This window comes from Schistosoma mansoni, chromosome 3 (assembly GCF_000237925.1).
Source record: "Schistosoma mansoni strain Puerto Rico chromosome 3, complete genome".
NCBI classification, from domain to species: Eukaryota; Metazoa; Platyhelminthes; class Trematoda; order Strigeidida; family Schistosomatidae; genus Schistosoma; species Schistosoma mansoni.
In genome coordinates, this window is record NC_031497.1 from 20846531 (window position 1) to 20861634 (window position 15104).

Sequence of the window (15104 nt, forward strand, 5' to 3'; positions counted from 1 at the left end):
CATAGATTATGTAATTGGGAGATTACGAGTTGTCAAAGTTTGCAATACACTGTCAAACTGCTCTTTCATGACAAGTGTGATTTTATAAGGCTCAGTCTTTGCATTGTGGGATCAACGTCCAAGTCGGTATTAAACACACCTACTTTTCATACTAGAATAATAGACGTAATCCGAAAACTGTAGATTCGTCATAATGTGACTACTTAATTCATAAGACCATACGCGGAAGTTGCATGATGGTCTAGACTAACTCATCCTATCATGACGGTCAGCAATGTGATGTCTAGCACTTCTGAAGAACGCATCTGGGGTGTAGATGGAATGATATGTTTAGTATGTAAAGAATAAGTTACGTAGAGTGACCGTACCTGCATGGCCAAACTATGCCATACTGATTAAGTGTTCCTACGTTCACAATTTTCTATATTCACTATGGTGTTAAATCTTAAGAGTAAATCTTACAGTTATCGTACATTAGGGTTCAAGGATCGTGTAGTTCAGAACCAATGATACCACGATATCATCCCTAATATTGGTTATTAATGAATCAATTAATTCTCTGGACATTCAAACTCTTTTACTTGAGTGATCTTAAGATCTGAAAGAAAATGGTTGACCAGAATGATATATTGTATCCTAAAGACGATTTGAATATGACAAAAGACTGGGTTACCCAAAAACCTCTTTACCATAAACATCAACAGATACGGAATACTAAAGCTGGACGGCATTAACACTTCATCAACCACCTGTTTTCTAGTAAATTCAACTTCCATAATTTACTCTTTGTGATACTCCAGGTGTCACACTAACAATCTATAGCCAATAAAGCAGACCTTTTCTATGGGTTCCCTTCTAGAATAGTTGTTAGCATGACTTTGGAATTATGTAAGGTGCTTTTCAGTGCTTATCTGAGTCCTCATGTGGAAGGATGCTCGGGAGTCTTATTGCCTGTCCATAATAGGGCAATAGTTTCCTTGAAACATTGAAAATGGATCGGTTGAAGTCAGACATTAACACCGTTGGATTTCGGTTCAGCGACCTGGAGGTTAAGAGTTCGCGCGTGGGAACAAAGGTCCTGAGTTCGGGTCTCATGTGCGGGATCGTGGATGCGCACTGTTGAGAAGTCCCGTACTAGGACGAAAAGGTCATCCGGTACTTTCAGTCTTAAATGGTGGTCTATCTTACATCGATTCGTGAATTCAACTATTAAGATTACATGTGTTCGGACTAAAAAGTAAATCTTACTCAGTTCTCTTTCAGTCTTCTAACCCTCAGTCAATGCAATATAGGAAGATATGATTTGGTGTATTATAGTGCTTACAGTTTTCTTAACATAAATAGACCCTCAGCACGTTTCAGCATTGAGTTATACTCAAGAAGATATTCGATCAATATAGAAAGCTAAAAATTTAGCACAAAAACCTGTGCTAACTTTCTCGCTGTTTGAATCAGTAAGCTATATAACTCTAAATGGAAGCTATGATACTCTCTGCTGAATTTTTTACAGAGGTTAACATATCCTTAAAATAAATGGTTTTGTAATTCTTCAAGACTGATGTTGACCTGATTCGTTTAACTGGACACACCCTTAACTGAAGGCACTCGGTCAAGCACCCCCACCGTATGACGTTTGGATGTGCAACTCTTCTGGCAACTGATGAGCTTAGGTTGGATACGTCTCGGCACATCAACCATGACTCACTTATATCTTCGAATTCCTTTGTTCCTGACTTCTGGCTTAATTAACTTTGAAATCCTCGACTAAAAGGGCATGTAATTCATCAGTGTAGGTGATCTAAGTCGATGATTGCTGTCTACTTGAGCTGGACGGGAATAAAGTGACCTCCTAATTCACGCCCTGCTCAAACCTTATGATTAAAATGTCGTCGTGAAAACCAGGTGAAATGACGACCTTAGTGACTGGCTAGAATACTCTCAATAGGTAACGGGACATACGAGTATTGAGCAGTTACGGAAGTAGAAGCAGAACCACTGTCTCGTATGCCTGTCCATGGCATGCGGTTGGCTGGTCTGTGCTGACCATGCTTGACCTCAACGATGTCTGATAGACCGTCTAATGACCAGTGACCTGTGATCTGATGTAGAAATGGTTGGGCCTGATGGATAATTTGTCTGAGTCTCATGACGTTTCACTGGCTCTACAGTCGCTTCTAACAACAGCCTTGTCGAGCTCTGTATGGTTGTTCCATCTTTACCTTTCAAAGAAAGCTCAACGATCATTTTATTTCTGCAGGTACTAATGGAGATCACTCTGTGTCACTTATCGATCACTTATTAACTTAATTATTGTTCCCTTCAGTTATTAACAGGAGTACAACAAGAATAAAATCTTTTTTAAACCAAGAACTCATTCAAAATACACAGAGAAAAGAATCCAAAGAACGAACAATACACATCCTCACAGGCAAAGTTAAAAGTCGAAGTTTGGAGGTCGTAATTTTACCCGCGATTACGAGGGTGTGAGTTACTATGAATGCTCCTGCTTCATTCGAACCGTTCCTGCTTGCCGATGGTGAGAAGAAGTGGGTCTTTGATAATGATTATTACACTTACAGGATCTCCTTCGAAAAAGATACCCAGGTTCCAAATGCTGCCATATTTACTCTAAATCGAGAGGATCACACTGTTGGAAATATGATAACATGGTGTGTTTTTTAATAGTATATTGAGTATATTTACTTTCTAAATTGACTGCTATGTGTTACAGGAAGTTTAATGATTATTTGAGCTAGTTAGCATTCTCATTGCTCTTAGCTGAACTTTATTGTTCGGAATATGGTTATGTATGTTACGAAAAGATAGCTAATTAGTCATATCATTTGGTCATGTGAGTATTCATAAAATTCCAAGCTTGGGTAATGAATATATATTAAAGTAAAATTCGGTGGTACGGAATGAAGAGTACCAGTTATCCGACCCAAATAATTTCATTTCCCCGCCCATGAAGTTCTTAAGATATGTTTATTTCGTTCATTTCGGTAGTCAGAACTTACTGGCATTCTTTTTATTAATAGTTCCTTTGTGAAAACTTGTTTGTAAGTGTTTCAGTCCAACTGTTAGGTGTTTCGTTCTTACTGTCTACCAGGTAGATTGGAATTTCACTAATGTTTTCACGTAATTCGAATTCATGTTCTTTGTACTACCTTTTAGAGAAGTGGTTTGTAGAAATAATTATTTTCGACAGATATACGGCTAGTTTTGTTGAGTCATTTTCGTTATAAACCATCGGTGGTATTATAAGTTAGTGATTAGATCGACCATCTCCCCGGTATTGAATTGCATGTTCAAACTTCGTTCCGCTTAACCTCATTCTGGTATCCACATATATTTACTATTCAATCATACAAAGTGTAGTATAGAGTTGAGCATATGAATTCTCATTTGATTACTGAGATTTTAAAAGGTCGTTTTTATTTGTGAAGGTATTTTTAATCAAAATTTAGATCTACGTTATACAGTCGCAGAGGAGATAGGTTATTTCATCGATTAGATTTTGAACTTGTATCAAATGTGTCAACAGTGACCACACTAAAACATGCTACTTTTAAATAAGATCACTAACCGTTGGTGTTAAGCGTGTTGTAGAGTGCAAACCGTCAATGTAGTTCCTATCTGTTTATTTTAGTATCTTCCTGTCTTGTCTTTGCGTTGAGAAGTTCGGCAACTTGAACCAATTTTTGTTACGTGAAGTTTTTTGATACATTTGTTCCTCTGTATATAGTACTATACACAATCCAACATTCCATACTATCTTTAAACCTAGGCAGTATAATGACATTTTTACTCGGTTTTATAAACAACTAGTTATTAGATTCTCATTCAGTCGGTAACAATAATATATGTAGGAGATGCAATTACTAACACTAGTTGATAGGCTGAAAATCCATTTTACTTTGGGTTTAAGTAAATAAGTTTGAAGTTCCTATAGAGTCATTATCAGGCTACTATATTCAAACTACACCTTCGAAGTAACTGTTAACTTTGAGCTTGTATAAGAAAGGTGATGAAAGTGATAGTAGAATCCCTACCAGCCTCTGTTCTAAACCATATCTAACTACGTCTCAAGTGACACAGTCTTTGGGACCATGACTGAAGAGGCATGATACACTAACGAACGCCAGTGTAGTTCAGAATAAAGTTAATGGATTTTAAAGGATTCGTATGAGGCATCTAGTTGATTCTCTTATTCTACTATGGCACAAGTTCTCTAAAGTATAAAACCATCCAGAATTCATACAAAGATAACGAGTAAGTATAATGCTCATAAAACTGTTAAATGACTAGAATAAAACTAAAATTAGACTGAAGTATCCAAGCTGAAAGAAATAGGTGTGATAAAAGGAAGGTTAAAGGCTCTAGTCGATCATGTACAAAACTAATTACTTGTATGTGTGTACATTAGTCTTATTCTTCCATAAATTTCAAGCAGTTCCTTACTCACTGTCTTTTCTTTAACCGTTTTTGGTTTTCATCTTATTCATTTTACTACTTAACGCTTGACTTTTACGTTGCTGTTAAAAATAGTGTACCCACTTCCATCATTCTACATATCTCTATTTTGTTTCTATTAAAATTCTAGCGTCAGTGCCCATGACGAAAGGTCGCTATTCTGCTCTTTAGTTTCTGCTCCGGGATTATTTTTTTTCTCGGATTAAACATTCCTTCAAATTTGTCTTTTTTCTATTTTCCTAATTTAGCCAGTTACTAAAAGATCCAAGAGTATTATTTGCAGGATATAAAGCTCCTCATCCATTAGAGCACAAAATTGTCATTCGAGTACATACAGCTCATCCAGCGACACCTGTAGATGTTTTCGTTTCTGCTCTGAAAGATCTTATAAGTGAGATTTCGAATATAGAAGAGCAGTTCAGAGTAAGTAACCACTTTTTCATCAATCTTATTTTGTTTAGATGGCGACAAAATGAAGCATTGCATTTGTACATATTTTCTTATATATTCATAATGATAAAATGAAAATTTTTATTCTGTAAAATCTCTTTCAATTAATCCATTTCTTTTACCTTGTTGAAAAGTCAAGTTAAGGAAGTTGAAAGCATAATGATGTCGGTCTATATAGGACTGATATAGTGTAAACATTTTCGGGTGATTTTTCTGAGGATTTGGTTTTCTCACTCTAGGTTGTATTACCTGATGGCATACAGAAATCCATGTGAAGTGAAAGATATTTGTTACTTCAGGGTCTTTATATTTCTTTTAGTACTCCACGCATATCCTAAATACTTCATTGATTTAGAACAACTTCGAGATGCCTTCCGTAAATGACTGCATTTTATAACGAACGATTTCAAAATTGTGAACTATTAACTGGATATCTGACATGTTCATCATATAAAAATTCAAAACATTAGGTTTGGTAGAATTTAAAACTGACTTAGTGAAGACAGACTGCTAATGCAATATCGTTTTGTTCAGTCGGTCAACCTGACCGGGACCGTCCTACCGTTCTACAATTATTAAATCTATTTGTTCTATTGTTGCTAGTAACAGTTCAATTAGTTAGGAGCACAAATAAGTCTCCTGAGTTCAATTTTCTGATTTATAATAGTCGGTCGCTAGGTCATCTATGTTCCTTCACATTGTGGCATAAAGTTCCTAATGTTCTTGTTTCGTCTGCCACATTCATTTCAATACATATGGTTATTTTCACATACAGAACAAATGGCTTTTTTCAGTCAGGTTATTTCATTGTAGAGCAGTGATCATGCGTTTAATTTGGAAAATTGTCTGTATAGTTAAATAAAACTTGATGGATTTCCTGTTCATTAAGTGTTATGTCCCGAGGAGAATTATGAATGGTAACTTTTAAGGACTATTGATGGACCAATATGATATGTATATTTCCTATTGTATAATTGCTAAGTAACTTGACTATTCATATTTATGTTCCTTTTATTATGAGCTTTATTTTGACCCATAGACTATTATTGTGCGATTTACCATTCCTGAGCTATACCCAGTCCATTAATTACTGTTCCCTCCATTCACAGCCACATTTATCTGAATCTTGTACAAATGTTATTTTCTATTTTATGCTACGATGTGGTCTGTCTGTCTGTTTGGTATATAAACGCAGTATGTTTGAGAATAATGATTCATATTGCAGAGGCTGATATTGGTGTTTCGGACTTAACTGGTTGGGCTAGGCAGAAAGCAGGACCGACAAGTACTCTAGACTGCTCGTACAGGTTTCCGTGTGTCATTAGTCCGATCGATAAATCGCTGCTCTTCAATTAGCTACTATTGGTTTTGTGTTATAAAATATCTCGGGAACTTTTAAATATATGCGCCCGTTCAAGATGTCTTTAAGGCTCAGTAATGTTCACATAAAATGTGTGGTTGTGGCAAGTACTTGAGTCTCCCATTAGTTGGTGATTTGGATTAAATTTAAAGCTTTAGATTAAGGTGAAACCAAAAAAGAAAGTGATTTTATAACTGAATTGATTTCGGCTGTAGTTGTACACTTGGGTTTATATTTGTTGATCTGACTAATAAATCTAAGACAAGTAAGATACAAATTTGTTATCTTTATCAAACATAAGAAACGCATTTGGATGTTATCTTAGAACTACCGGTTTTTTATTTATTTATTTGAACACATAAATATTGGTACAAAGGGGTACCAAATACACATGCACCACACAATAAAAATGAGAATATGAATAGACAGATAATGTAAAGTGCGAATAAGAAAGGGAGATATGACCAATTCATCCTCAACCAGAACGAAAACCAGCCCGCTCCTCATGAGTCAATCTTTCTCGGGTTTCGAACAATCTACGAAGTATAAAGCCAATAGTTTGGATGCAATCAGAAGTAGACTTATCCCCCGATAAATGTTACAGGAACGACGTGAACCCTTTTTAAAGTTAGGGACAACTGTTGACTCATCCCATGGTGTTGGAACACTCCAATTGCCTAACCTTTGTAAACAACTTAGTCAGTTCCTTAGCCAAAAAGTCGCCACCATCTTTGATAAGGACCGGTGGTTTGTAGCGCTTCGAGAGTTGGAGTTCCTTGCGGACTTCCGCCTCATTTGGTGGGTCAGTCATCACAGACCATGGAGGGCAGGACAATCTGGTCGGTATTGCCGGGGCAGCAGACCAGTTGAACTACCTCTGCCCATCGTCCAAGACGTCGATAGATGTTAGTGATTGACATCCCGTTATCTTCACAGATCGTTTCGCTCACACCAGACTTCTTGCTGCCAGTGGCTCCGATGAGTCGATAAACCTTCCGGAATTTAACAAGTGCAGTTGCTGCTTCCAACTCATTGACACGCTTAGACCACAAGGCTTCTCGGTCCTTTGCCCAATTTTATTACGTAACAGTCGTCGTTTGTGATCAAACTTACGGTCACCCGGAGTAGACCGACGGGCTTCAATAAGCTGTAAGAAGTCAGAAGAAACCCAGCGCTTATAAGCAGGACGTTTCGCGAAGCCTCAAGCGACTTCACTCACCATTTTCATGGCGTGCAATAGTAACCAATGATCATCTATAATTTTCGGTGGGATGGTAGTTAGCCTTGAACCTAGCTTGGTTTGATATTCAGTTGCAACCAATTTAGGGACATCGATCCGTTTAGGTCGATGGGTATGTTGGCCACTGAAAAGAAAGATTAGCTCAAACAAGGGCATCATTAGAGTCCAGATAGGTGCTTCAAAAAAGCGACAGTCTTGTACACAACCACGTCAGCGGTAGCTGATCGCGAAGTGATCAATCTTAGTCCAAACTTGAGATGCAGAGGAAGGGCGCCAGGTGGCACATTGGCGATGACTGTGCCGGTAGTTAGTGCTAGCCAGAGACAGGTTGTGGTTTGCGCACAGGTGCAGTAGGTAGTCCCCGTTATCTGACCTGTGACCAACAAGTCCCCATTGTCCGCCCAAACGACTCTCTTTTGTGCCTAGACGCCCGACCTGAGCACTCAAGTCTCCGGCTAGTACTACAATGTCTGTCGGACGCACTTCCTGTAGAAGAACTGTTAACTGGTGGTAAAACTTATTCTTGGTCGCATCCGCGATGCAGTCTGTCGGGACATAGGGGGAGATGATGAAAAAACATCATTTCTCACTTTGATGGGACTTCCTGGTCTAAGAGCATATAACCGACTGTTAATAAGGATCCAATTGTTCAGTGCTGCCTCAGCTCTAGCTCACTGCAACTCCAACAAAACCAGACGGAGATTCCACAGGGTTCCGGATAAAAGCACGTAAAGCAACCTTTTCGACACGACAGACGGACAGCGGATTTGTAGTACATCACTAGAGTCTTGGGTAGACAACAGGTGTCGATATCAAGACGTTCTAAAGACATAACCAACCCTATCTGTCTTCCGATTTGTATTAGTATGCGAACGTTGAAGAAAGCCAGTTTGAATGGTATTCATGGTTTCAGAAAGACTTTCATTTTTCGTATTCAGTGGTAGGATTCGACCAGTCAGTGACTCGAGATCGTTTAGATAGGACAGGGTTCCCACTATAGGCGATCTGCTGTATAAGTTGAAAAATAAGGATACACAAAGTGGGCATAGAAGAGAGTAGATAAGTGACGCATTATATAAAAATAATAAAGATGAATGCAAATTGTCTGAATTTTAATTGAAACGAGGATAGTATTTCCAGTGTTATTTGTCGTTTCACTTGATTTGTGTGTGAGCTGTGATACTACCCGAGTGCCTATATCGATGCAGGTGGTTTCTTTAAGGGCCACATCTGGAGCCTTTGACCTAAAGGTCTAATCCACAAGGCAGTGGGACAACGTAAGAACATACAGTCTTATGGTATCCGGTGACCAGCAGTAGGTTCATACGTCATTTTTCCCTTCAGTATCCTGGAGCCCATGTGCACCAATGGTTTAGAATCAGAGTTTTCCAGCTCCCCTAGGTGGACCTTCCGTGTCCACCTATCCGGTTGAAGCGTCGGGTATTTTCTTTTCGTCCTCGTAATTTCGTAAACAACATCCCCGCCGTAAGAAGTTAGTGAGTAGGGATTCCCTGGCAGTGGTTGTATGCAAGTGGCTATTTGAGAGCATTTCGAGAGGGAGAGTGGTCTCTCTCCACCCTCGGCCGTATCAGGACATATGGGGGACTACGGGTTATTTATGGAGGGTTCAAAACATATATATATATCCGAGAAGAAACTGCAGTTTACTGTAATTTATAAGCATGATCAGTTTGTCTTAAAAGATGAGGCAATATTCGAAAATTAAGTACGGATTGTATGAAAAGAACTTGACTCATTGATTGTTTTGATTGAAGATATGTGACACTTGTTAACAATATGAATCATAAGACACATTGTTGTCATTAATAAGTAGTACATGAAAGTCATAGATACTTCGAGAAAATGGCATCACTACAACTTTATGCACATTTCGTAGTGATACATGCCATATCTTTACCATGTCAGGTAAACAGTTTACTTACAAGAGCTTATTTTGGTGTTTCACTTTACTTTCATGTTCAGCATTAAATAGCGATCTTTGATAATGTTTAGGACTCTGGTATGTCGAATGGTTGTGTGACTGGTTTAATTTTTAGAAGACAACCGCTATTAGTGAACTAGCATTAATTGCTGTGCTAAGGTACTGCATTATATTCAGGTCTGTAACATTTACCATTCTTTTTAGCTGTAAAAACTCACATTGTTTAATGAAACTGGAGGACAGGCCTGGTTTTAGGATCTAACATTTTTCGGGTTAGAAGACCGAAATATCAACTCTACAGAGGTAGAATAAATGGTGTAATGTTAGACAATTCTGGTTCAGTTACAAAGTTTATATTCTTATTTATGCTGTAACCATGCAATAACTACGATCAATGGTTGGAGACTGGATGACATGGTCCAATCGTTCACTATGATGTAGATGTACTAACTCTGTATCTTTCTATCCGTAGTGCACTCCAATCTTCTATACATATATCTTCCTACTGTTTTTTCGAACTCTATTCTTAATGCTTAGTCTTCCTCATTATCATTTCCACTACATTATTTCAATCACTCTTGTTATACATCTTGTTAATTTCATCTGGTTCTACTAACACAGTATGGTATATTGGCTCAACACACGTCTATGCCAGGCTCTACGTTAATGATGGCTGAATACTTGTAGCAGGAAAACTAGCGTTATTTCCAAACGATTGATTGTTTTAGTCAGAGAACCACTGTGATATACACTATGCAAACAAAAAGACAAAAACTGATTACAGAAGCAGATTTATTTCACAATTTGAAATACATTAACTACTTTAGCCAAAAACATTCATTTTTATAGCAATTTTACACTTGATGATTGACTAAAAAGTGCCTCATAAAAGGAACGGGTATTACACAGAAATACTACAAAGTCCATTCTGCATGTCGTGCTGAACTAAGTTCACATTAATTCAATTCAAAGACTAGTGTCCTGAACAATTGTCACACTAAAATAAAAATTAATCTTATACTGAGCAAAATATCACTGAAAATAAAACGTATGTTATACTGAGGAGTTATAAGGCTAAATAAAAAACCGGAAGTAATATTGAATCAAAATCACACCAAGTTAAGACGTGGTTTCACTTTTATTTCATCCTAAAAGAACAAAACAGCAAGAAATGAAGGATTATTACGGCAAATTTCTTTTTATGGGAAGTATTTTCTAAACTCTAACGCTTTTAAACATATGTACTACACAATAATGCAGTAAACAGCTAGACATATGGGTTTGCTTTACATCATGTCGAATAAGTTCTGAGTGCTTCTCCTTCATGTTATACTATTTACACGGTATATTCTCTGCTACCAACTCTGAACATTTGTAAGAGTTACGAAGATGGTATTTTTTAGGACGTTATTCGTTAGCTAATGGTAGTCAGTACTGAGTCAGTCTGTGTGGATTACTTCCTAACCAAGGTCTGGAATGTAGACGATAAAGATCCTGCTGAAGATTGGGTTACTCACTTGCTAACATGAGAGTCCTTACAGTCGTCATTGGCATGACAAAATGGCTGTTTGGTATTTATTGCTTTTTAACAAGTACTTTGCTAATACCAAGCAAAAGACGGTTTACATCAATGACTGACCAGTTATACAACTGTTGGGGACAAAGAATCCTTGGACAGCTGTTTTATCCTCGTATGGGATTCTCTACGATTGCTTCGTAATCCCTTTTTGTGACAAAAACCAAGACATTTGGGCCTCGTGAAGACGTCATTACTTTAGATCACTAAGTTGGTAACCAATTGTCAATTCATACATAGAATCCTTTTTTAGATATCCCCAAAAGTTGGTCAATCCATTAACATGAACTAAGAATATTTGTTTATATATATTGGGAAAACTTCTTTTTCTTTTCTCTTGACAAAAGAATGTCATTTTCTTAATTTATGGTAAATGTCATTTATTTTAACGTTAAATAATTTATAAAAAAATTCTTAAAATAAACAAAATGTTTGTTTTAATTAGATCACGTTAAATTTTAAGTAATGATTCTAGGGGGGGGATCGTATTTTAAATGATTAGTTGTTACCAAGTATATGTGTTTAAGACATTTTTTTTATTCCTTGTCTTTACTTTAGAAAATATTGTCATAATAATTTACTTTCAAGTTGTCTTGTCAATTTCAATTTGTAAAAACATTTTGTATGAATAAGTAAATGAATCATTATTTATTGTAAACTTTACAATATAATCATATTCTTAAGGCTATATCGAAGCAATACGCTCAGTATGCACATATGGCCAATTAGAGACTGACCAGTTACAGTCCAAAAACATCAATGGGAAGATTCAAACAAACAATACTAAAGGAATTTAAATTTCACCCCGTTGCACAAGCAAGTGGTTATCAGGACTTAGTAGCTGAGTGGATAACGCGATGACGTTTGAAGTGAAAGGTACTGGTTTCGAGTCCCAGAGTGAACATCAACTCTGAGATGCAGGTACATCCAGCTGACGAGTCCCAGAATAGGACGAAACGCGCGTCCTGGATTCCACTGCTAGCCACTATCCATGTTTGCTTACAATGCTTGTGAAGTAAGGCTATATCGAGGCAATACGCACAGTATGCACATATGCAAATTAGAGACTGAGCAATTGCAGTCCTAAACATCAATGGGAAGATTCAAACAAACAATACTAAGTGAATCATATTCTTAGTTTGTTTTACTTCATTATATTCTCTACTTTTTAACTTTTATTCAAAATGTTTTATTTCAAATTGTTATTTGATTCGTTGAATATTTGAGAATAAATGGAGCGTAGTTTAAGTTAATGAAATGGTTTTGTCATACATGTAAAATAGTAAAGTAGACGTGACAATATGACTCGTGATAATATGTAGGGAAATGATGGGAAATAGTAAGAGAAGAGATTTTTTGCAAGTGACTTCATTTTCTCCTTTTTACAAGATAGCTTTTCTACATTATATAAAAGAAATCAACAGGTAAGTCTTATCAGTTTACATCCAAATGTTTGTAAAAGCAAGCAAAACCAATAATAAGCAGAATTGGGTGGTGGGTAGCAATGGAATTCAGGACGCGCGTTTCATCCCATTCAGGGCTCGTTAGCTAGATGTGCCTACATTCCTGAGTTGGAGTTCACTCCGGGACTCAAACTCAGTACCGTTCGTTTCAAATTCCATCACGTTATCCACTAAGCTATTGAGTCCAGATAGCAACTAGCTTGTGAAATGTGGTGATGTCTAATTAATTTTGTATTGGTTGTTTAAGACTGGAATCGATCAGTCTCTTACTGGCTTATGTGCATCCTGTGAGAATTGCCACGGTATTGCTTCATGTCGTAAGCATTATAGGCACAGATAGTGATACTGAGCTCTTTATTTTACAGTTACAAATTAACACATACATGTATGAAATAAACCAATGATCTATTAAGTAGCGACTAATGTCATGTTGTTTAGCTCTCAGTAGTGATTTTATTTTATTGATTAATTCACAATGTGGTCAGTAGACTAAATAACTTAACCTCATGGAGGTTTATGTTTAATTTCCAGTATTTTGAGAGTAACTGGTATTGAAGCCGTGGATCTAGGTTTTAAAGATTTAATATTGCAGATATACACAACTGATAATTGCTAATTCGCAAAAACATGGGTTTAGAGCTTTTTATTAACTGATTTCAACAACCTAATATATTCATGAAATCATATCATACTGATTTATAGATGTGACCGCGTAAGCGAAATGTAAATTGAATAAATCATGGTCTATGGAATTTATATTTATAATAACCTGGCGATTTGCATGAGACTTCAACTATCAGACGTGTGAACACTCACTTCCGACTCACAAATAATGGCTATAATACATTTGTAATCCTACATACCGTGAAAATCTGAGCAGTCGTGGTTAATACAATGTTACACGAGTACAGAAAACTCGATCGGCCCTTGACAGCTTTTATAATCCGTGGCGTAGGTAACATAACCGTTTGACAGTCAAGAGGCGAGTATTTTACTTTGTGTTTCGTTTCCTTTCTATTTAAAGCTGTGAAATATGGTCCATGAAAGTGGGAGACGTACGTAGGTCGGTAGTATTCAATCTTATTTTTCTCTGAATCATTCTTCCTGTTTGATGGAGAACTTTGTAAGTAAGACTGAGGTCTGGTATAAGATAGTAGATATACATGAAAAATCGGTTGGTGAGCTATGATAATTAAAAGTGTTCGAATTACCGCACTGACTACGAATTCCCGAAACAGTGCAGTTTAAGCCAGATAGAATTAGGTGAGCACAAACAAACGTATAGTATTTAGGATTCGAGATCAACCGGGTGATCAAGTACAAGAAAATCATTAGTTCGTACAAATACAACCACCACAGCTTAAACTGGAACCTAAATTTCTGTAGTCGGTTGTGCTCCTTCTTCTTAGGTTCATTGTTTGTCTGTCAGACTGTGTATTGGATGTAGACTCTGTATGATCTAGAACGTACTCATTAGTGTTAGAATTGACAACAGAAATTGGAACAGACTAACCTGGTTACCTTTAACGCATTCGGTTGTTGTGACTGACTTGCATATGAACCACATGTTTATTGACCTCTTTTGGCAGACCTTCCATGGATTGTGAAAAGGGAGTTCTTTCGCAAAGATTTTTTTGGTTAAGTAATTTCACCACTGTTTCTTTTGCGTACGGTCTAGTAATTCTTCACTGAGTGACATTATCTGCTCTCTCTCCGGGTCTTTTAACTTTGCAGCGGTAATAGAGTTGACATTTGTTTTCAAGGTTTTGAAACGTCTTGCTTGCACGTGAGAATGAAAGGGATTCGGGGTCGTGCGTAATTTCCCACACTTCGATTCCATAGTTAGTAAGTTATCAAGCACATCATCACAGTGGTCAATAAGGAAAGTTAACCCTGAAGCATTCTTAAATTTTATAGGCCTAGTATAGACGATCCACGCTCAGAGATGAGAAATTCACAATTTATATTGAAGATTTATCATCTCTGATTAACAGATTACAACATCCAAGAATAGAAAGTTTATACACAGTAATACTCTAAATCGAAACTTTGGTAGGCATAATTATGTAATTAGGATTTAATGGCTTCAACTTTCCAACCGAAAAAAATGGACATAATGATGCCAGTGTCAACAATAAAACCGTGAAAAGCATCACTGGACAGATATAATCGTTTTTGAATATGACGTGAATTATTGGAATTTGTAAATAAGGATAATATATGAACATTTGAATCACGCGAGTTAATAGGATCTGAATGACAAAGTTCAGTATTACCTGCGGCGAAATGCACAGAAGTTTTGCAAACTGACTGGATGTGTCCAATTTGACTACATTTAAAGCATTTAGCATTACAAAATACACATGAATTACGTGAATGTAATTTACCACAGGACAAACATTTACCAAACTTGTGCTCACCTTTGTAAAGCGTTTTGCAATGAAATGTTATCTGCATGACTTTGAGTAAGCATTGGACTGGGATAACTAAGTCATATAGTGGAATTCCCTATGTCCTGGAAGTCAGTTTCATGCACTGATTCGTAACTAATAAACTCAGTTCTAACATCTTGATAAGAACACTTCGGCATTTGTACAAGC

At 36.9% G+C, this 15104-nt stretch overlaps 1 protein-coding gene across 1 annotated transcript; it reads left to right on the plus strand.

Annotated features, from left to right (window-relative positions):
- The first annotated feature begins 2468 nt into the window (after positions 1 to 2468).
- Smp_040710 (putative dna-directed rna polymerase II 13.3 kD polypeptide) lies at positions 2469 to 5013 on the plus strand. The gene is made up of 4 exons (XM_018799605.1): positions 2469 to 2546; positions 2580 to 2669; positions 4722 to 4896; positions 4935 to 5013. The coding sequence occupies exons 1-4, from the start codon at positions 2494 to 2496 to the stop codon at positions 4947 to 4949; spliced, it is 333 nt and encodes a 110-aa protein (XP_018651377.1). The 5' UTR covers positions 2469 to 2493; the 3' UTR covers positions 4950 to 5013.
- Positions 5014 to 15104: the final 10091 nt, after the last annotated feature.

Bases quoted from the DNA above. Each gene is read 5' to 3' on its own strand.
- Smp_040710 (XM_018799605.1), top strand. From the start codon at position 2,494: ATGAATGCTCCTGCTTCATTCGAACCGTTCCTGCTTGCCGATGGTGAG. The intron at 2,547-2,579 runs GTGGGTCTTTGA...TTACACTTACAG, and splicing joins CTTGCCGATGGTGAGAAGAA to GATCTCCTTCGAAAAAGATA. The intron at 2,670-4,721 runs GTGTGTTTTTTA...TTCCTAATTTAG, and splicing joins GTTGGAAATATGATAACATG to CCAGTTACTAAAAGATCCAA.